The sequence below is a fragment of the Ambystoma mexicanum genome, chromosome 11 (genome assembly GCF_040938575.1).
Source record: "Ambystoma mexicanum isolate Mex_15411 chromosome 11, UKY_AmexF1_1, whole genome shotgun sequence".
Taxonomy (NCBI): domain Eukaryota; kingdom Metazoa; phylum Chordata; class Amphibia; order Caudata; family Ambystomatidae; genus Ambystoma; species Ambystoma mexicanum.
In genome coordinates, this window is record NC_090934.1 from 337903702 (window position 1) to 337927787 (window position 24086).

Genomic DNA, 24086 nt, shown 5'->3' on the forward strand with positions numbered 1-24086 from the left:
TTTGAACGTTTCTGTGCAGAGCACTGATCCATTGCCACCCAACATTGCCACTGTGCCATGTCCACCCAAAGGAGAGCTGGTTGTGAAGTCCAAATCCCGGTTTAAATAATTGTAATACGATTGTCTTTTTGTAAATAAATGTTATTGTACAGTGTGCATACAAAGTACGCTAACCCTAACCCCTACCTTCACCATCCTGGGTGGCGAACAACCTGGGTGTCATCTTTGACTTCTCTCTCTATTCACCTCATATTGCTGACCTTGTCTATATGTCTATGTATATATTTTTGTAACTAATTTTCGCAATCTCTTGTAAATGCTGCGCACTGTTAACCGAGGGGAGGCTTGTGTATTGCAAATAATAAAACAAACAATAAATCTCACTTTCAACTCAACTCCTCGGGTACTTTATACTTTCCCTGACCTTCCCCAAATAATTAAAAGTCTCAGTAGTTATGGTTCTTTGGGGCTTCAAAGCTCGCAGACAACAAGGACAAAATTGGGGGCCTTAGAACGCGCCAAGCGAGCCGTTGCAGATGGGAGAGAAGCCAGTTTGCATTTGCACATTGAGGCACTGTGCAAAGATGGATTCGAAACTTCAAGTTCTCACAAATGGCTTTACTACGGGATGTTGCAAAGAAAGAATGTATGCTCATTTCTAGTGAAGGTCAGCGGCTTTGATTTTCAGTTCGCTCCCTAAAGAGGCCCACAACTCGCACTGGCAGTATAAGGTTCTATTGTTTTTTGACCTTGAGAGACAGGTACCATGCTGAAAGAACTTCATTTGAAGAGGGGGGAGGGGGCAGGGGGAGTGCAATAATGTAAGAGACGATAAGGCAGAAAATTCTGAAACTAGACAGAGTTTCATGTTAGTTCAGTATACGAAAAATCGTTGTCAAGAGCACAGTGGAATTTACGGACTGCATTACACAGAGACACAATGGAAATTGCAAATATAATGTAAGTAACTCTTTAGACGCTTTTATACCGGAATGAAGAATTAATGAATGGATGGATGCATGAATAAATGAAGAGCTTGGAAAACTTGTGGGATCGTCCTTGTAGCGGGCACATGGGCATGCAGGTCCACATTCCACACGCATGTAGACAAAAAGTAGTTTCTCATTGTGTTCTAACCTCGATTTATTTTGTTACTTTTCGCATTGATTTTAGAGCCGAACATACTCCATTGCACTATCCTTGAAAGCAAATAGAGTCAGCTCGGCCGTAATAAATAAAATGAATAATATCAATAAAGATCGGCTGGCAAGACCAATTATAAATTTTATGTTTTCAAAACAGGTATATACTTCCCTATTGCTACTGCCACCAGTTTCAGACACCGGCAGATGGTTTTTTCAACCGCAAGCTGCAGCTTAATGTAAACAACTGCACAATTTTGATGATTTTATGGGACGATCGCCAAGGGCCCATATGCCCTTACGCGGTACTAGCGGCTAGAAGCAACATATCAACCTTTAGGCTGGCCTAGTGCCTACTTGATGGAACAGCCTTGCGGTTCAACGTGCGACCAAAGTGCTTCTTTTAACGAAAACCAACACCCTGTGTACCATAAAGGAACAGCGCGTGACTCACGATAAACTTTGCGGATAGAGATAAAAGAAAATAAATGGCATTCGGAGTTCATATGGCAATTGCTGAATATTTTATAAACATTTAATGTCAAATAAATGTACTTTAAAATCAAACAGCAACACGGTACATTTGGTAAAGTATAGTTTCATATTCTGAATTGTGGCGCGCTGTGTTGTGAGTTGATCTGTGTTGGTTTTCGGGTTCTGTGTGAAGTCGCGTAGAAGACCACTGGGCGCGTTTGCCTACGCAGCACAGAAACATCATGGAGAGAGGCGGGGAATATGAATGTTTTGATAATGTCAGGCTCAGGGGCGGGGGAATTGAATATAGATAAGGGTTCTTAGTGAGTGTCTAGCATGGTAACAATTATTTTATCAAAATCAAGTGCGAGATCCTCGGCAGAGAGCGGTTTTGTAGTAGATTGGGTATATTTCGATATATATTTCGATATTGATCAATTATGATTATAGAGTTCTGGGTTGGGCAATCGTCGTTTCTTGCAGTTGTTTGTGGTGTAGGCGATTTCCCCATCATTGAAACAGTACGCTTTTGCTCCAAGGTTTTAAAGCTTGGATAATCCAGATCAATGTTGACACAAAAGGTCTGCTTATACTCTTTGGATATAGCCATAGAATGATGTAGACTGTGATGAATACTGTCAGTGAGTAGACAAAGATTCAGAAGCTCTGGGTCAATACTAGGTACATTTCAGTGTATAAAATCATTTGTCATACTTGTCTTTGGATTGACATTAATACTATCCATTGCAAATTAGTTTTGTGGTTTACAGTTCATCGACTTACTTTCAGCAGTTGTATCTGGAACAATAATACATTCATGTATACCTTGATCTGCCTCCAAGAGACCACAGGAGGAAGAGCAGTGGGTTGAGATGCTGGTGGTCGTGGGGGCACTTGCGTCTCATCTTTGTCTAGATCAATCAGTGTTGTGCTCGAAGTATTTAATGGCAGCGTTAGATTGGTGAGGAATTTTATTTTGCTTAGTCGAGGAAGGGTTTTGGACTTCTTGTAAAGTTGGGAGGTTTCCAGCATTTTCAGTTTATTAGATTTTTTTTCTTCCCTTGAATATTTGTTTGCAATACATCATATACAGGGATTTCAAGAGCATAGCTGGGTCTTTGCATCAAGAATTTCATACAGTTTTGTTACAAAGAGGCTTGTATTTATTGCATTGAGAGTGGTGTCAAGAGTCATAGAAAGCAGGTCTAGATGTACGTTTAGAAAAGGATGCTACCAATGAGCATTACGAGAAGGAGGAAGAATTATTTTCGGGAGGTGCATTAGAGGAGAATAACTGGAGATTTAGAGAGTATATGGGGTTGACCTAGTGGCAATTGGGATAGAATAGCAGTCCGAGTTGGTAGAAAGTGGTTTTGGGATTGTTAGGTCGAATGGTTTTGTGGAGTTAAGCAAACAGAGGTTGCTTTGGTAAATGTTTGTTGATCAAGATCAGTTGTAGGTATTACGGACTTCATAACAGCCTGAGAGTAGAACATGGGCAGAGAGGGAGAGTCTGCCACACGTATGGAGGCCACGACTGTACAAAATGCCAGATGGAAGGCTGCTGCCCAGGTGTATTGATGCATTTCTGACTCAGTAACAATAGGTGGAGGAGTGGAATCTTCTTCCATTGTAGAGTCGGAGAGGACTTTGTGGGTGCGCTAAATGCTTCAATGGGAACTTGGCCGTTGCCATTGGGAGCAGTGTTAGCAATGGTCAGGTCTATGATGGAGTATAAAGAGGCAGTGTACAGTTTGGCTTCTGCATAAAACTTGTAAATGTTAGGTTTAAGCTGACGTGCTTGTTTGTGCAGAGGTTGACGAGATATAACACCTTTAAGAGAAGGCTGAAATGCAGAGATTGCTGGGGAGCCAATCGCCCGGGAGGCAGGAATTGGCATTCCGCTTGTTAGTCGATATGTAGTCATCGTTTAGAGTCTATTGAAAAGAAGTGGATTTGAAAATGGTATGTTGCGCAGGGTATTTGTAAGGTCGAAGATGAGAACGCTAGGAATACAGAGAACACAGTTTGTGCGGCTAGCGGCACAGTGGACAGCAGACAGCACACTCCCGGTGCACGCCCAGTTGCGCACTGTTTTTTTCTAGCTGGGACATCCTGGGTGAAATGTCTTCCACAAGAACTATACTATTTTTGAATACGTTCCACCTTTCATCAAGCTGCAGCTGTTTTTGGTTGGCAGTTTCAATAAATGGTTTGAGCGACCTTATTTCTTGAAGAATGGCCTCAATGGCAGGGACTTGTGAGAGTGATGGTGGCGGCGAATCACTTTTGGGTCTTTTAAGACTAACAGACCTGGATTGCGCATCTTTAGAAGCATTTGGCAATTTCTGTATTTTTTTTTTTGCTGGAGGCCATATTGACTGATTAAGCCTTCAATCATATAATGTTGTTACAATGTGCTCAAAGTATCCCACCGTCACAGAAGGAGGCACTAAAAATATCCCCACTGAAGTGAATTAGGGGAAAGAAAATGTTACCTCAGAACATGGGAGACAACGTTGTGGGGTAAAGTAGAATACATTTCACCTAATGTTCTTCTTTTGTGCTATCCTTTCAGTGCACTCTGTCCTTATTGTGGGCACGATTGTTAACTGTCCATTAGGTGGCGCTACGTTGCATGTACTAGGCCAGACTGGGATCTCCTCACGGGTGACTGATGGCGGCTGTGCTCACCGCTGCAGAGCTTGCAGGACGGAAAAAATGAGCGCCGGAACACACCAGAACAGGAGAGCTAGTCGCAGCCGTTGCTGCTATAAAGGTGAGGAGACGGGGGAGGGTTTGACGAGAGAGAGAACAAGTTGCATATTATTTTTAAGATGCGGTGGGTCAGAGCTGCGCGCCTAAGCAGCCATTTTCATTGGTGTCAGGCCACGCCCCCCCACACTGCCTTTTTACTTCAAGGAAATTAAAAACATTTGTAACAATCAGGACAAAATTAAAATGTAAGCATGCAAAAGATTACAGATTTTACCTGAGGAACCAGACTGACGTGGATATTACAAAAGTTCTCACGTTTGGCCTTGAACTGGAACTGACGGAAGGCTTCAACGAAGGGCATGCTTTCTATATCCCCCACTGTTCCTCCGAGCTACAAAGGGATAACAGTACAGCATGAACATATCCGATGCATAACATTTCAAACGTGGTAAAGAATATAATATATATATATATATATATATATATATATATATATATATATATATATATATATATATATATATATATATATATATATTATATATATATATATACACACTCCATAATAGATGGAGGCTAAATTAAACTGTGCACCACAAGTTATTCAGAGGTCACTAAACCTTAGATTGGTTCAATTCCTGACAGTAGCTGGCTGATGGGTTTCTATAAACAGTGAGGAGAAAAGGTCAAGCCCTGCTTAAAAGGGCCGTTAGGATGAAACCTCCAAATAGTGACTTGCACAGCTCTACATTTTCCTTCATGTTTCACCTGACCTCTTCTCAGTCTGTCAGTGCCAGGACCTCCTTAGAAATGTTACCCAGTGCATGTGTTATTGCGAGTCCCTAAAACTCAGAGGTCGTGGTGTCCTAAAGATACCCTGTATTCTTTTTCTAGGAATAGGTGTCCCTGCCATTCTCGTTGCAGGACTCGCCAGCTGCAGCATTATTACCCTACATACCTCTGCAATTTTGTGATCTTCCCTGCAAGTCCCGGTTAAAATGGCAACCGGGGTGTAGTGAGACTGCACAACTATGCTCCGTTTACGTGGCAAGCATGGGAACAAGCGTGCGCGGTCCATTTTGTCTCAGTCTTCCTGAGATTACAGGTTGGGATCCCCGGCAGCCATGAACATTTCTGGTCGGTTATATGAATGAGTGGTTGGTCACTCCACATACCTATGCCCTGAAAGAAGTCAGAAATATTTCAATGAAGCAACCATCCCTGACTGGGTGGCTGCCAACTATTCAGATGATGCGGTGTTCCGACATGGAGGGTGGATGTGTATTAAGATCACAAGATATGTATAGGATTAAGGGCCTCTGCACCATAGCTTGTCAAAAGCTGGCACTCGCACTCAAGCAACTGGAAGAAAGGTTTACTCAAAGAAGACAAAAGGCTTTGCTCCTGCAATCTGCCATCATACGTCAAACTACTGCTGGATTCTGCACTCTCTAGACCACACTCTGAGGAAGCAACAATGTTGCTCGCTTCCCTTGCTTTGCAATGTTTACCGCTCTGTGAGTGAGCTAACATACACAGAAGCCATCCAACCGGAGTACGGTGGGTTTTCCTGACCCTTACTTTGAATGAAGGCAAACTGTCTAAGAGAAACTACATAAATACTTCAACAATATCAACCACTGCAAAGATTGGTGCTCTAATGGCCTCTCAGACCTGCTGTCAGCCATTACACTTCAGCCATTATAAAAGTACAGATGTCTAAGAATCTCAAGCAGTGATCTCTACAGGATATTGACTTGGAGCGCTTTTCAACGAGAGCAGTGAACACCAAACCGGACACTTCCCCACAGGGATAAAAGGTGGAGCACGAGAGCACAGTCAGAGCAAGGCAAAGCACATGAGGAAGCAGCAGTTCCAAGATGGCAGTTTAATACAAGACAAAATACGGCAAAACAGAAGAGGATTGCAGGGAGGAAGTGCCTTGGACCTTTTCAACGAAAGACCATTACTTTCATGAACCTTCGAGAATAGGAAACGTAAGACCAGGAACCAAGGATGAAGAAACCTGCATTGTGTGTTGGAGGTACCAGGGGCTCTCTTGCGTCGATAGTCAAGGCGGGGAGGGGGGGGCGGGAGAATAGTTTGCCGCTGTGGTATTGTCTTTGGCTCCTACAACAAAGCAGCGCCAGTGAAGTCAACAAAGCCGGTGAGTTGGAGCGACTGATACCAGACCGGTCTGTGTTGAAGCCAAGGTTGCAAGCTGCAATTTTGTATAGTGAAAGCTGAAGAGAACAGTGTATGAAGCGTGTGTGGCAAGTGACGGGAACAAAATTAAACAGATGAGCGATTGAACTTTGAAGCCAATATATGATACCTTAGAGTGGTCAGGCACCACGTGGTTGCTCATTCGAAAGTATGTTAGGTATCCAGCTGAACGGTGGCAAAGAAGAGTGAAGAGTGATAAAGAATTGTGAACTCGAAGTGGTTCTGCAACAGGTCAAGCAAAACCATGTGGACATTCGAAAGTCTTTGATAGTAATAGCATAAAGAAAGTGGATGACAGGTGAAGTTGGTCCAAGCCTAGCGGAGCTAAAATCAACTAAAAGCTTTTGATTAAAGTAAGTTTGAGTTAAAAGTTATATTAGAAATTGGAATTTGTCTGAGACTGGCGGAGGGATACTAATTGAGCATTGTGTTAAAAGGATCTGAGCCCGGGTGAGGGTGGTTCGGGGTGAACCATGCGTCAGAGAAAGAATATCTGATGAGAAATTGGATGCATAAATATCTACAAACATTGTGTTTAGAGGATCTGAGCCCAGCTCAGGGGGATCCGAGTCGCCTGAGAAATTGAGTATGTGTGAGAATCTGAAAGAGGAAAGGAACATATTGTTTGTCACATCAGGCCATCTGAATGAAGAGACTTTGAAAGGCAACGAGACGGCATGGAAGGCCCTGATGCTAATGATTGAACTGTATCCTTGTGCTAGAGAAGCCAGAGACTGGGCTAAGCTCTTGTGTACTGCCTTATCCCGTGCTGAAAACGTGAGGAAGGGAGGCCAATGGCCTGAACATCCTGCAATATCATTTTGTGAACACGTTTCTTTTTCAGAACACCGTTTCCCACACGATTTGTATTTAGAAGTAATGATTGGCAGTAGGTTTATTAGTATATGCCCTTTTATTTGGACAAGACAACTAGGACTGTTATTATTTGATGGTCGTAGCTTGCGCCCATCTGTAGAATTCAATAAACACCCTGAACTGTGGTCATTTGTGTTGGTCTTACTGTCAATAACATGCCTGCCTTGCAATATCAAAAACACATTCGCGAGTAAGCACTGCCACAAATTTGAAAAAATAATAATAAATGGAGGAACCAGTACAAACCTCAATAACACACACTTGGGGCTCAATGCCATCATCGTCTACCGGGATCAAGGCTTGCCTGATAACCCACTCCTGGATAGCATCAGTAATATGAGGCACAACTAAAAAGGCAAACAAGATTGAAGTAGAACCATTAGGAGAGTAACAATTAATGCACATTGAACTACAAAAGAGACCCACATAAGGGTTCCTGGATTCCACATCAAACTAGGACCAAATTCTACAGCAGGCTAACCAGATTATGTATCGGACGGCAGAGCAGCTGCATTGCAGAATTTACATTGAGTATTGGCTTACAAAAAGGAAAGGGTATCATCCAAGCATGGAAAAGCATTGCGAGTTTTATTGAAAACTCTTGGAGGAAAACTGAACATTTATCTAATGACTGTTCCAACAATTGAAAAGCATTCCAGAATGATTGTACTCGCTAAAAAAAAAAAAAAAAAAAAAAAAAAAAAATGAAAAAATAAATAAAAAAAAAAAAAAAAAAAAAAATCGGCTTCTTTGAAGACGTGCCTGTAAAGACCGGAGGGGGGGGGTTCTGCACTTCCGCTCTCTATATGGTAGAGGGGAGGCACAGAGACCGCTGCCAAGATTCTCTATTATGGTAACGTAGTCGAGCAATCAAGGCCTAGCTTCTCTGGAGGTGATGCAAGCTGGTTCTTAAGTACAGTGTAGTCCCCACGCAGGAATGTCCACACACTGTATCGGTTAAAACACAGTCTTAAGTCACATACACGATCACTCACTTTGTACTCCGAAAAATCAACAATGGTAAATATGTACAGTTCTTAAGTGGTACCACCAACGTTACTCGATCTTATTAAAGTGCATACGGTCAGAATGACACACAGATCAAAATAAAGAGGAAACCAGCAGTAGAGAGGAAGGAAAGCAGGATGGTTGAGCAATAGGCAGAATACTGGTAACTACCGTTAAACACAGCTCTGTGTGGAGATTCCCCCCTACCTGGGCAACCTGTAGAAGAAAGATACAAGCCCAGCCCATACATTGTTCACCCTTAGACTTCCCAATAGTTCTGCAACCCCAAAGTACCTTGGTGTTGTAGCGTTCCGCATCGGGGAAATCGACAACCCTTCTTGAGTGTCCTCCCTTTCAGGCAAGAGTCACGGGTCGTCGAACGTCCGACGGAGAACAGGTCGAGCTACGACGTTGAGGTGGCCGCACCGTTCCTAGCGGTGCTTGTTGACGGGGAAGCGTACACGTCCTGCGAGAAAGAGGAGTGCGGGGCACCTCGTGTCGATAGTTTGGACCGCAAAGAGTTGAAGAACTGTGGCCCAGCAAGGGCATCGAGTCGTCGGCGTCTGTGGTCTTTGGGTGGCGAGAAACCCACCGGTGGATGCTCCTCGGCACGTCAACTGTCAGGCCTTCTCCAGCAGGATACAGCGGCGACGATGCAGACGAGAGCGTCCTTGGATCAATGAAGTTCTTAGGCAATAGGAGCACAGCGGCCACGGTCGGCGACAGTGGCGGACAACAATCTGGGTGCTTCTCCTTGGAGTTCCGCAGCAGTCCTCGTATCGGGTCAGCAGCCTGTCGAAGGCCTGACTACCAGGGAGCTTAGGCAAATATCAGCTGTGCACGATGTTCCCTCGTAGCTCGGGAAGAGGGCACCTTACCAGGTCCTCCCTGGGTCAGTTCTTGAAGCACAGCAGCTTTCAGATTGCGAAGGAGCGCAACAGCAATTCGTCTCGTCCAGCAGGGCTCAAGGTTAAGCTTCACTCCCGTTACTCGTCGTAGTGGACTTCAGCTTCTGAACACGATTCCTTGCAGTGAGAGGTCCCCAGATATACTGTTGATCTCCCATTCATTCCATTGGTCGCACAAGCATCTAATCATGACTACGGGCATTCAGTCAGGCAGTCAACCAATCAGGTACTCCAACGCTCACCTGGCTCCCACGGAGGCGCTGGTCTGGGTTGCTGTGGCCTCTTCAAGCGTGATGCGCAGAATTCGGACCACCGATTGAACAGGACCCCCAAATCTTGCTTGTCGGGCCCGTAGGATTATCCTTCTGCAGATGAGAAAGGGGATCAACTGTCTGCCGAATAGTGTGCTTGCTCCTCCCTTCCCCCTTCGTTCCTCTCCGATTTAAGCTCACCTTATGGTTTGGAAGGATGAACTCTCCATCCTGCTTCTGGTGCAGGGGCGCGCGTTCGTCCAGTTACTTCACTGGTTTTCAGAATGGCGCTGGCACATCCACTTGACTTTTCTGAGCAATACGCCGTAAGTATGAAGATGCAAAAGTTCAAGTGTGAGCCTCCTTTTATGTTGCCTTTTCTATCCTTTATTTCAGGTGCAAAACAAAGGCGATGCGTTGAGGGGTTAAATTGCCGGTGGTAAAATCAGGTGAGTTAGTGATGAGGGCGACCCCTCTAAATGTCTTTATAATTCCCCAGTAATGTCTTGATGCGGCGCCGACCCGAGATGTGGAATGATTCACCAAGAAAAGCGGTAAGTAATATGGCTAAAAATGTCCTTTCCCCAATGGGGCCGGGGTGCGGTACCTGCCAAAGATGCGGCACCGACCCGAGATGTGGAATGGGTTCACCAAGAAAAAACGGTAAGTAATATGGCTGAAAATTCGGCTTTCCTCTTGTATTCCCTTACTCACCTTTTGTCTCTTCTTCTCTCCCCTAGGTGCAGAGATGTGGCGACCGGTGCTGAGAGCCGCGATGGAGCCGGGCGGCGTCTCGGGAACAGGTGAGTGAAGCGCGGCGCTGCAGCGAGCAACGCAGTGCTTTTAAATGGAAGTCTTCCTTCAGGAATGCTGGTGTGAAGATTCCGGATGCAGGTAAGAAGGTTGAACAAGTTCTTGGTTTTCACCTTTCTCTTCTCTTATTCCCTTACAGGTGTTCCAGGTTCGAGGCGGACGTGGCTGGAGTCCAGGTGCAGGAGCAGACACGGTGAGCGTTCAACTGCTGGGATGCAGAACAACGCGAAGCACGTGTGGCTGTCCGGGCGTGGCTTTAATAGCTTTGGAAGAAGTTCCAGGTGAGTATTCTTCCACAGCCCCACCCAAGTAACAAAATAGTTCCATCAGAAAAATGGTTCCTCCTAAGCATCATTTGGCTTGGTTCTTCATGCAGCATGGTCTGCTTCAGGTAAGTGCACCAAACACTTCCCCTTATGAGCCTGGCGCTTATGGCGCCAGGACTGATGTCCAACATGAGCCTGGCACCAACGGCGACAGGACAGAGTCCAAAAAGCCCCTATAAAGGACCGCTGGGCTTTAACCCGGGGGTGTGATGCCTGCTCCCGGGCGTGCTGGGCCTGGCCTGGTGCTCCGGGGGTAGGCATCATGACAGGTACACGAGGTATTCAGGCCATTTACTTCTCTCCAGACACTCACAACAAGTTATGTTTATTGGGACAAGTACCGAGCCATTCAACACTCCAAGCTACATTCATACCGGTTTCGTGCAGGGCTGTCTCAATCATTGTGTCAAACACCAGATACTAGACAGTCACAACATAGAATGTATATTCGTCACACTCCATTCACCCATGTCCCACCCACAGGCGTACCCACAACATACGGTCGTTGAGAAGGCTCCAGCCAGTCTGGTGGGCACTTCCCCACACTACCATATACGGATTGTCCAACCAACAGCCAGTCAGGGGAAGGGAGAGAGGCAGGGCTTCCCGGGACTTCGGGAAACAGGTGATGGAAGGCAAGAGGCAATGGGGCCCATTTTGTCAATGACAGGGCCTGGGCATCCCAAAATGGAGGACGCTCACAGCACCAGTCATTTCAGCACGGAGGTGCCACCAGCCCGTACCCTGCTCTGTGGGTCACACTCAGGTGCACAAAAACATACACTAGGGGCACAGGGTTGCACCCCTACCAATGGGTGCCATAAGGGTATCCCATGTGTCTGTTCACCAAACCCAAAGAGTGCTGCACAGCCAGGAGTCCCACAAAAACTCCTGCGTGGAAAACACGATAGAACACACGATAAAAAGCAATAAAGGACAAGGATACGGAGGCCCTGTCCCTCCGATGCATTCCAGCATCACAGTGCCTAACTGGAGACAATCGCATACAGAAACCTTCAAACAAAAATGTTCATTACCGTTTGCTTTCGCTTACTCTCCACACTGATATGTTTCATGGGCAGACGAGCAACTATCACAGGATGAAAAGAAAACGTGCGTTTAACCAAACAGTTCTATCAGTATTGTATTTGTAATAACCTATGGCAGTGAGTTAAGCATGGAAATAAACCATCAAATAATAGCTTTGGTCTAAAATTAGTCCAAGTTTCAGGTCTGCCTACACCCAGCCCGTTCATCCATATTGCAGGTCCAAAAACCAAAACTAGGTTGAGCCCGCTTTTTGCCTGACAATTAAAACAGAGCTCCTTTGTGCAGTGTAAAAATCAGTACCTTGAACGGTCTTTCCCAAGTAGTCCCCTTTGCGCTCCTTGTTGATGACATACTGGTAGATTTTGCCAGTTGTAAGGTTATTGTCTTTGGTCAGACGGATGTCCAGGAAGCGCTCATAATTGCCCAGATCCAAGTCAACCTCTCCGCCATCATCGAGTACAAACACCTCACCTGCAACACCATCAAAAGACAAGAAGCATCACGTGACTTTCCTACAAACAAGCCACAATCTTTACAAGGGAAACCTAAACGAGAAACCATTTTCTCTACTTTTAACATTTTGTGTTTCATTGCTTGCTAAATTGGTTTAACTTCACTATTACCAGCAATTGGTCTTTGGCACTCCATGCAGGTTTCGACCCCACTCCTTGTAGTCTGTGCCCATTAGAAAAAGCAGAGCAACGTCCCATACAACGTAGAGTTGATGTTCGAATTTAACCAACTATATAGGATGCCCACCCATTCAATGATCCTGCATCCTGAAATACAAGCCATTTCCGTTTGACTGATCTAAGTAAGGCATCAAACCAGTCAATGTTACCTGCGCTCTCAAATAAACAATGTACCAACACGTTGGATTCCAATACATTTTTTGGTTTTTAATCCACTTTGTTCTTAGCATAATCATAGCTTTCCAGATGAAAGGCTAGAGGTTTCAAAGAAAGCTTAACAATTAGATTAATTCACTTGTTTGCATTGTGTTAATGCAGTAGACGTATCTAGATGAATTGTGCCCAAATAATGCAAGTAAAAAAAAAAATGATTTGATGTCTGAAAATGGCGGATTAGTGGAACAGTTCTCATTTTTAAAAACACAGAATAAATAAATGTGCCTCCAACTGTGTAAGCACCACTCACTAATGGACTGAATTTTGCATTTTACAAATGTTTCAAATAAAGAAAAAGACAAAAACACAAACACACAGCCGTTCCCTTTGTGAATCCAGAACAGAACTAGAAATTCATTGATATCAGCCTTACCGTGTTCATATGGAGAAAACGTCCCTGCGTCAATGTTAATGTATGGGTCAATTTTAATGGAGGTAACATGCAGTCCATAGGATTTCAGAATTGTGCCAACACTGCTAGCAATGATGCCTTTGCCGATGCCAGAAATAACACCCCCGGTGACCAGAATGTACTTCATTTGTTGACTTTTGTCCTAGAACAAAAAAGTGATTTGATACAAAGAAAGAAACAGACGTACAAAGTAAGTAAGATGGACTATAAAATTATTAGACTTGAGGACGGCAATAAGCATGTATGTATTTACAAACTGTTGAGATAATCCAAGTTACTTATCGTACAAATCATTTTTCTACGTATTAGTAAATACCAGAAATGTATGGTGGTCATACCAATCAGAGTTCTTGGGGATTGTACCTCCAGAATGTATAGCAATGTAGACTGTCAAAGTTCCTACCTTTTCTAAATCACTCGGCAGTTTAAATACAGTAGAATACCTGTGGGTTTATTAGACACATGGATTCCCAAGACCCATTTTATAAAATCTCCATGTTGAAAAACAAATCTTAACAGTGCTGAGATTGGTCAACAGGAGGTCTGCCATGCTACGTGTGTGCACTACATGGAGCCAGGCTGGCAGTAATGGTTCCCAGCTCCTGGACTAGTGATATTTTCTAGCCCTGCACCCGGTGGGTGAAAATGTACTTATTGCTCATTTTTCATTACCTCGATTACCATATATGCCATGACACTTCCTGGTGAAAATCGTGAACTTCAAGATCTCCAGCTTTCAGCACTCAAAATCTATTTTAGCTAAAGATAGCCCAAAATAAAACCACAGGCTCAACACAAAAATGATGTGTTCAATTTAACTTATCGACTTCACCACAAAGTGTCTGCTAGCACCCACAAGGGTGACCATACATTTGCCTGCTTTTCAACCATGTTCCATACCAGAACAACAACAGGTCTACAACCAAATAGGCCAAACACTCCTATATCATATTCATATCAAATTACTTTTGAAACAATTCACCGGCAACACATAAAGACAACCGTCCACATCACTCCAACTATGTCCAAACTATGCACCTTTTCGAAACTGAAAAAACGTAGACATTCATTGCGAACAACAAAAACATGCTACCTGTCCACTGGATGCCCACCGGGATCAGCACCATAAGAGGCTAGGAAAACAAGGATGTCTTCATTTTCGAAGTTAACAGAGCAGTGAAATGCGTGAACTTCCAAGTCAGATTCCATAGGATTCTCTATTCATGCTTCACAAAAGCCACTTATACAAACTACATTGTTCCAAAATCATTGCTTTTAAGAAATGGTTCGTTAAAACATTTTTATTGCCCCTACGGGTCGGCCATGTGTTTTTAAGCCTAAGTCGCTCGATTTTAGAAAAATTTCCTATGGTCCTTACCCGAGTTTTTGTCCATTAAACGCACGCGAAAACAGGCATCAGGGAGCTGCCATTTTGTGATAATCCTATCATTTCCCCCATCGCCCTGGCTGATCTGCTTTGGCGGCACTATATCATATCGCCCGCCCCGGAGCCTGTCATCAGACGACGCGTAACGCCCATTTCACAACGCCAAAGCACGTCTCGCGTCAACATCCACTGCGCTTCAGCTAATGACGTGTCACCATGGAAATGGCAAGACGCCTCTTTCCTCAATAAGTATAAACAGACCGTTTCACAACACAGCAGCAGATTTTCGATTTCATTCCTCTCTGTGTTACTTTGAGTATTCTGTGACTTGTTTCTGTGCTCTGAACACACAATGGCTACAATAATGCCCTACATGTACGAGCCCGAGTATACCGAGGAGGAACTACTGGAAAGGCAAACACGCGAAAACAATGGGTCTTCGGACAGCAGTTGGGAGGACGATTCAACAGCTGAAGAGGGTGGACCTAGTCGCATGGACGGTGTTTCCACCTGGTGCACATGCAATCGGTGCGAGCTAATGCCAACCGAGGACGAGAACTGCTGCTGCTGTGAAAACTCTTCATTTCAGAAGGCGAGCCACGACCGCAATGCATCACCGAGCTGCTAGACTTCAGGGCATCCTGCCTCACACGGTCCGTGTTGAGGATAATGATAGTGCTTATGCACGAACTTCGCGCAACTGTTCGTCCTCGTAATCCGAGTAACGAGTAAGTATACTCCGTTTGTCATCCCACTCCTATTTCATGGTCTTCTACTACATCAAAAATTACATATACATATCATTGCAATGCATGAAAGTCGTTCGATAGTGTGCAGTGTCTAGAGAGCATTTGTCCGAGCAGAATGCCATTAGTTACAAGAATTGTCATTGACAACAAACCTTTATTAAACTTATCTTGGTAATTTAAAAACAGTTTGTTTCATTCCTTTTCACAGGTGGTACAGGCTGGTGGCCTATCGTTCCTTTACATGGTGGCTTCACGGGAGGCTTGGACACCGCGTTCGAAGAGTAATACCCGCCTGTGCCGTTCGTGCCATAAGAGAAACGTTCCCGAGTGACAGCGGTCAGTACAGGGGATTTTCTCTCACTGTGCTGCAACCTGACCTGTACAATGTGTAAAGTTTTGTATTTTTGTGTCATCAAAATAAGATACAAAATAAAACATATAAAATATATTTTAACAACGGTTGTTTCGATTTTTTAAATGAACCAAGTGGGTCCCCATTCAAGGATGGACGACAGACATCTGTGATCCGAATGGGTGAAGGTCAGGTCGCTGTGAAGCAGGGTGGTCACTATCTAGCTAACATAATATATTCCCAATAATGCATGCAGGTATTGAGGACACGTTTGTGGAGATGAACGAGCTATGTGCTTAGTTCAGGTTGGTTCACATGCAGAGGAAGAGCAATGTGTTTACATTTATTAGCTGTTGCAAATACCTCTGGAGTTTTCCAGTCAGAGTGGGAACGAGGGTGGGGGCCATGTGCTGTGCGCAGTGAGGCCTGGTCACCAAGATGGATTGGAAAGGGGGTACAAAAATGGATGCCCCGTGTCCTGCTCAGTGGTCCCATCTACGCGAATGTCAACCAAAGTTATTACATAAGGGCAAGGGGTGAACCCACTACTGGAGGCACTTGGTCAGAGTTTCTACTGAGAAGACTATGGCCGATGGCCCCTCGCTCCCACACACTTGCCTGCATGCCCACTGGCCCATCCATCCCACCCCCCTCTATCAAAGGCGGTTCGCACCCGGGGATGAGCGCTGGCATGGGGGGGATGTCACAGGCGCAAACTGCCAAGGTGCCAAACAGCATGTACACTTCAAAAGGCATCCCACGCCCAGGGGCTATCGTTCACATGATCTATGCTAATCTGCTCGTCGTCGTGCTATCTGTGACCGCTTTGAGCAAACTCATCAGTGTGCTACCTGTTGCCATCTACCTGTTCTCCTGCAACATACTGCTCGGCCTGCTGAATCCAACTGTTTGTTGGTCAAGGTAAGGCCATGTATCCTAGTCATATTTCGGTCATTTTTACAAATCTATTTGCAATTACAGTACCCAATAGAGCTATGGTCATTGGTCTCATTGCTATTGACTTGAGTTTCAATTGTTATGCTATCAATAGATCTATTTATTTTCATCTGTGTCAATTGTCATCGAATTGCATCCTTCGGGGGTCCAGTCTATAATGCAAGCATGTTTCCTTTTCGTGCAAGACAGAACATCCAAGGGACGAGTCACATGTTCAGAGTTTAGTCACATAATTTAAAAAATTCCTGTAATTTATGCAAATACGAAGCCGCACATGATGAACTGGTATAGTTCCGGCGACCAAAACAAACCTTGCATTGAGCATGGTATGGTTCATTTACTTTATGACATTTTTATTCATCAACGTTTTATAATAATCTTGATATTTACTTTTCAGAATTTTCAACAATGCCCGCCTGTTAGATTAGCGGTTGTCCTTCGAAGACCCATGCTAAATCTGAAGGCACTACCAATGCATGTATTCCCGAAAACAGTTGAGAGAATGAGTCAGACATCGCGGATATCCACTGGATGAGCTGGAAAGTAGAGTCCAACAAGTCTTAGAGGACAAGAGGGGTGATCGATACCGCATCTGCAGCCGGCACTTTTCCTCGAACATGTACGCCACATCTTGGGTAACAAAGAAGAATAAACGGCGAACGACACGAAAATTGCTCGCAAAGGCTATTCCAACTCTAATCGTTCCACATTCCGCCACTGGTGAGTCAAGTGTCCGGATTTAGCTTTAGGTAGTGTGTAGGTAGCCGAATGGATTAATTGATATTTTAGGTGTTGTGTCCCTTTTAATACTCCCTTGTAATACTTTCAATATTGATATGAGTGTACAGCTTTTTGAATAATGACATTTATCAATAAATTATTTTTCGATTTTATAACCCCCAAAGGAAATCTATTTATGGGCACAGGGAACTGTGCTATATTGCAAATTTTCAATAGCATTATTCTCAAGTATTCTGTTGGTTTACATGGCAATTTTTTAATATTTGCATTTCATCATCAAACAATAATTTACCTTTACAACTGCTTGACTATCCACTGAATCGGACGCAAGAACATTCTACATCCGTGACGTGCCCGCAGTTATCAACCACTTCTAGCGCGTATCAGGTAATCATACTTGGCTATTCCGCTACAGACTTGTTTTATGCATGTCAAGTAATAGTTTTTATGTATCGTGTGATTATTTTACCAATTGTTTGGTTAGTGCTTTCCAATTGATATACACCTTAGTTGTCGTCCCCTGGTGTTTGTTTTCAGTTATAATTAGTGTTATCCATACTAATGCAAGTACTGTCTTTCAGGGAGATGCTGAAGCGTCCACCACATTGACAACAGCCCTAGATGTTCTTCAGCAGCACGAGGTATGGATACCGACAGCTCCATTGACCGTGATCATCAGGACTGGGACACTTGTCGTTTGATTGTTCTACACCATGTTTCATATTGAAAACCATACTAACGCAAGTACTGTGTTTCAGGGAGTTGCTGATGCCTCCTCTTCAATACAATCATTTGTGGCAGTCCATGCAGAGCCAGAGGTATGGATACGGACAGCTCCATCGAACTAGGTCATCAGAGCTCGAATACTTTTGTTCCACAAAATATTTAAATCGTGTTTGGCTATTGAGATGTACATGTGTGTTCGTCCTCACGTGTGTTTTATGCTAACAATATTTTGATACACAGTAATGAAAATACTATGTTTCAGAGTCGATGGAGCCTCATTCCGTGCTGTCTATGCGGATACAGAAAATATAGTCGTCGCAGCGCAAGAGGAAGGGGAGACATGCGGATACGGATCGGAGCAACAGCGTGCAGATGTTGAAGGTCGAGTCAAAAAAGTTGCAAAGAAAAGAAACAAAAATAAGGTTCCAAACAGTTCATGACTTTAGAAATTTTTTTGTGCTGGGGACTATTTTTTGTTTTTTTCCAGACAATTGTACTATACTTATCGTGCGTTTAAACTGAACATCCCTTTTCCAATCTATCCTCTAGTTACCCGTGGGTGTCCGAACTATACATACACAGACAGTGAAGCGAATGAGAGATGTTGCTTGCCAGACCATTTACACTATGGAGGAACTATTAATTCAGACGCCGCATGTTGAGACTAGAGATGCTCATGTCCAATGGCCAGATTGAATGTGTCCGGAGAATCCAGTAAAATTGTAAAGGACCATTGCTACAGTGCGACCGCACCACCACAACATGATACTGGATGTATTGAAGATAGCTCTGAAGTAGTCGCAGATCGATTCACGCAATCTACACCCGCCAAAAGATTGCCACCAAAAAAGCTGTCGACATTGTTGTGTTCTCCAATCAATGTTGAAGTAGCAGATGTTGAAATGACAGAATGAACCAGCAGCAGCATTCACTGACGCATCAGAACTTGATAGCACCGATATTTCTTTCAAATGTGGTCATATGTCATCAACGTCACAGGGCAAAGCAACTTTGACGCAGGATGACAGTCTAATGAAAGAGGGCAAATACATAGTATTCGACAGTTGTTTGATGGATATTATAATTATGCTGAAATGTGAGCATTCCGTCAGAGGGAAAGTATGTGGGAAGCCATTGATTCATGTGACTTGTCAAAAACAAGGCAGTAACGTCACAATACATGCCGCCTGTAGATTAAATCATACGTTCTCATGGTCTGCACAACCGATGCTGGGGAGAATGCCAGCAGGCAATCTACTGTGTGCAGCTGCATCACTTTTTAGTAGCTCCAGTTTTAGAAAGTGGAGTCTTTCTTTCAGTTTGTGGGACTCCATTTCATTTAAAAAACGCAGTACTACAAATACCAACATGATTATCTGTTTCAGGCCATTAGTGATGCTTGGAAAATTGAACAATTGTCTCTAGCAAGTACATTCAAAGGCAAACGATTCAGGCTAGCCGGCGATGGACAGTGCGACAGCCCTGGATTTTCTGCCAAGTACTGCACCTACCACTTTCAGGACATGGATAGTAAGAAAATTGTGAGTTTGGTGGTCGTGCAGGAAACACAATGTACATCCTCAGTGGCCATGGAGAAACTAGGATTTATAAAATCAGTGGAATATCTACAATCGAGGGGAATGCACATCGACTTCTTAGCCACGGACAGACACGTTTCAATTGCCAAGACAAAGAGAGCAGTTCCCACATATTAAACATCAATTTGACGTATGGCATCTTGCTAAAATCAATCAATAAGAAAATCTCGGGTGCAGGGAAAAAAAAAAAAGGTTTGGAAAGTATTTCAGAGTGGTCCCAGTCTATCAGCAACCATCTTTGGTGGAGCTCCAAAACTTGTGAAGGGTCAGTGGAAATACTACTTGAAAAATGGCGGTCACTGATGCAACACTGTACCAACGTGCACCGCTGGTCAGAAAACCTACATTTCCACCAATGTGAACATGGCCCTTTGTCCCCAGTGGAGGCACGGAAGAAGAAGTGGTTGAATCCATCTTCAACGACACACAAAGCCATTGAGAAGATTGTTTTCGATAAAACTATCAAGAGATTTGAGGGGAATGACAGAATTCTGTCACACAGGAGGTTTGGAGGTGTTCCACAATATGTGCCTAAAGTACAGGCCAAAGCGCTTGCATTTCAGCATACAGGGCATGAGACATAGGACTCTACTTGCCGTCTTGACCGCAGAAGGGGAGCAGGTGCAAGTGGATCTAGGTCCCCTGGCCTTAGCCTCGCCCACCTGGTGCCTTCCTGCTTTCTGCTCTTTCACCACTTAGCAAGCCCCGCCCACCTGGTGCCTTCCTGCTTGCCGCTCTGTTTCCCTACTCAAGGAGCCCTCCAGGTTCTTTTCCTTTCAGATGGGGAGCAGGTGCAAGTGGCTCTAGGTCACCTGGCCTAAGCCCCGCCCACCTGGTGCCTTCCTTCACCATCTTGTGGCCAATGCTGGATTTGACCTTTATGGACTTCATTCATTCATGGTGCGTCACTCTTTCTCAACTCTCATGCTGGACTTCCTATTTTCATCTTGGCTTGCAACATTATGTGTTACTAATGACTTCTGCAATTGTATTCGACTTCACTCTTGCTTCTCTGCTCTTTTTGACTGCCTACTCTCTTTTCTCTCCTCCTTTCCCTTCTCACTTTTCTATCTCCTCCCCTTACTTTATTCTATGCACTTACTCTATCAGAATTGTCCCTGGACCTAATATGATAGCAACCTCGTCCGTTTCCTCCACCCTCCCATTACCGTTTTTTTTTTTCCTCCCCACAATGCCTCCAGCACTATCTGAAATGTCGTCAGGCCTAGTATGATAGTTGCTTGTTTTGTTCCTCCTCTCCCTTTCTGCACCTCTCTCCCTCACCTTTTCTTTTTCTCCAGCTCTACCAGAAATGTCATCAGGCCTAGTACGGTAGTCGCCTGTCTGTTTCCATTTCCTTCCCACTCTCCCCCTCCCTTCCTTCCTTATCTATGTCTTAGCTCTTGCACTATCTGAAATCTCGTCAGGCTGAGTACGATAGTTAATTTCACATCCTTACTGTTCATGGCCTGTAAGAATGTGGTTGTATTTTCCCTTCTTCCCTCCCTTGAAGCGCTTTGAAACACATTGTGTATAGGCGCTATATAAATAAACGATCATATCATAACGAGAATCTCGGCCGTGAACAATCTAGGACTACGGGTAATGTAAGGATGCCTCGCTACACTAAGGCCTTTTCAAAAAGAAGCAATGGGTGATCAAACCAGTCTATGAGAAAACGGAGTTCGACTTTGTCAAAAGCCTTATTGTTGCTGTATTAGAGAAGCACAGATATGGAATTTTGAAAGTTTCTGTGCAGAGCACTGATCCATTGCCACTGTGCCATGTCCACCCAAAGGAGAGCTGGTTGTGAAGTACAAATCCCGGTTTAAATAATTGTAATACGATTGCCTTTTTGTAAATAAATGTTATTGTACAGTGTACATACAAAGTACGCTAACCCTAACCCCTACCTTCACCATCCCTGGGTGGCGAACAACCTGGGTGTCATCTTTGAATTCCATTCACCTCAAATTGCTGATCTTGTCTATATGTGTATGTATATATTTTTGTTGATATAACTAATTTTCGCAATCTCATGTAAATGCTGCGCACTGTTAACCGGTGGAGGCTTGCGTATTGCAAATAATAAAACAATAAATCTCACTTTCAACTCAACTCCTCGGGTACTTTATACTTTCCCTGACCTTCCCCAAATAATTAAAAAAGACTCAAGTTATGGTTCTTTGGGGCTTCAAAGCTCGCAGACAACGAGGACAAAATTGGGGGCCTTAGAACGCGCCAAGCGAGCCGTTGCAGATGGGAGAGACGCCGGTTCGCATTTGCACATTGAGGCGCAGTACATAGATGGATTTGAAACTTCAAGTTCTCACAGATGGCTTTACTACGGGATGTTGCAAAGAAAGAATGTATGCTCATTTCTAGTGAAGGTCAGCGGCTTTGATTTTCAACTCGCGCCCTGAAGAGGCCCACAACTCGCACTGGAAGTATTAGTTTCTATTTGTTTTTTTACCTTGAGAGACGGGGACCATGCAGAAAGAACTTCATTTGAAGGGGGGGGGTGCAATAACGTAAGAGACGATAAGGCAGAAAATTCTGAAACTAGACAGAGTTTCATGTTAGTTCAGTATATGCAAAATCGTTGTCAAGCGCACAGTGGGATTTACGGACTGCATTACACAGAGACACAATGGAAATTGCAAATATAATGTAAGTAACTCTTTAGACGCTTTTATACCAGAATGAAGAATGAATGAATGGATGCATGAATGAATGAATGAATGAATGAATGGATGCATGAATGAATGAAGAGCTTGGAAAACTTGTGGGATCGTCCTTGTAGCGGGCACATGGGCATGCAGATCCACATTCCACACGCATGTAGACAAACAGTTGTTTCTCATTGGGTGCTAACCTCGATTTATTTCATTACTTTTCGCACTGATTTTAGAGCCGAACATACTCCATTGCACTATCCTTGAAAGCAAATAGTTTCCGCGCGGCCGTAATAAATAAAATGAATAATATTAATAAAGATTGGCTGGTGAGACTAATTATACATTTTATGTTTTCAAAACAGGTATATCCTTCCCTACTGCTACTGCCACCAGTTTCAGACCCCGGCAGATGTTTTTTTCAACTGCCGGCTGCAGCTTCTTGTAAACAACTGCACCACTTTGACGATTTTATGGGACGATCGCCAAGGGCCCATATGCCCTTACGCGGTACTAGTGGCTAGAAGCAACATAATCAACCTTTACACTGGCCTAGTGCCTACTTGATGGAACAGCCTTGCGGTTCACCGTGCGACCAAAGTGCTTCTTTTAACGAAAACCAACACCCTGTGTACCATAAAGGAACAGCGCGTTACTCACGATAAACTAACGGATTTGTGGATAGAGATAAAAGAAAATAAATGGCATTCCGAGTTCATATGGCAATTGCTGAATATTCTATAAACATTTCATGTCAAATAAATGTACTTTACCAAATGTACCGTGTTGCTGTTTGATTTTAAAGTACAGTTTCATATTCCGAATTGTGGCACGCTGTGTTGCGAGTTGATCTTTGTTGTTTTCCGGGTTCTGTGTGAAGTCGCGTAGAAGACGACTGGGTGCGTTTGCCTATGCAGCACAGAAACGTCACGGAGTGAGGCGGGGAATATGAATGTTTTGATAATGTCAGGCTCAGGGGCGGGGGGATATGATTTAGTGCTGCAAAAGCAGGAAAGCCAGGGCGATACGGCAAGTGATAAGATTATCAAAAAATGGCGGCACCCTACTGCCTGTTTTCGCGTGCGTTTAATGGACGAAAACTCGGGTAAGGTCCATAGAAAATTTTTCTAAAATCGAGCGACAGGCATAAAAACACATCGCCGACCCATAAAAAAATTGTACCGAACCATTCCTTTAAGAACAAGCCTCAAATTTAAATAAGTTCAAACAACAATTCTGCACAGAAGTCCCTCGCTTGCTTCTCTACCATCAAGGGTCGAAATAAAGACTCGACGAGCAGTAGCTAAAAGAAGGCCCTTAATTTAGGCATCACTTAGTAAGCGGCAACGACATCTGGGGGAACAAGACCTAGTGCATAAAGTAGTGTACCACAAATCTCTTCAATGCATCATATTGTATTCCTATCTGCGATTGCTGCATATTCTTAATGATCCACTAAAAGTTACGATCTTCTTTGGATGAAATTACTTCCAACATATGCTCAGAATCTCTCTGCAACATCAGATGCATATGTTGCAACGTCACGTTTTTATCTTTCTGCTTCGAGGCGTTTGAATTTTTCAGATTAGCTCTTTCATTAACATCACTACACCTAAGAGCATAGGTTTTCTTCAATGCTCTCTTTTCCCCATTAGGAACCTTCTCATCAAAAAGGTTTGGACATGCACGGATGGATTGCACACATATTTGCCCTGAACTACAGATAGATTCTCTTTTAAAAAAAAAAAAAATTCATTCATCAAAAGGAGGAGAGAACAACACTTCTTTC

General features: G+C 43.8%; 1 protein-coding gene across 1 annotated transcript in view; it reads right to left on the minus strand.

Moving 5' to 3' along the window:
• The window catches only part of CTPS1 (CTP synthase 1), a 331500-nt gene that overhangs the window by 283650 nt on the left and 23764 nt on the right, over positions 1–24086 (minus strand). The window contains exons 2-5 of the mRNA XM_069623054.1: positions 13074–13254; positions 12093–12263; positions 7683–7783; positions 4609–4725 (exon numbers count right to left, since the gene is read on the minus strand). Coding sequence (XP_069479155.1) covers positions 4609–4725; positions 7683–7783; positions 12093–12263; positions 13074–13239 — 555 coding nt within the window. The 5' untranslated portion in view covers positions 13240–13254. The remainder of the gene's footprint in view (positions 1–4608; positions 4726–7682; positions 7784–12092; positions 12264–13073; positions 13255–24086) is intronic.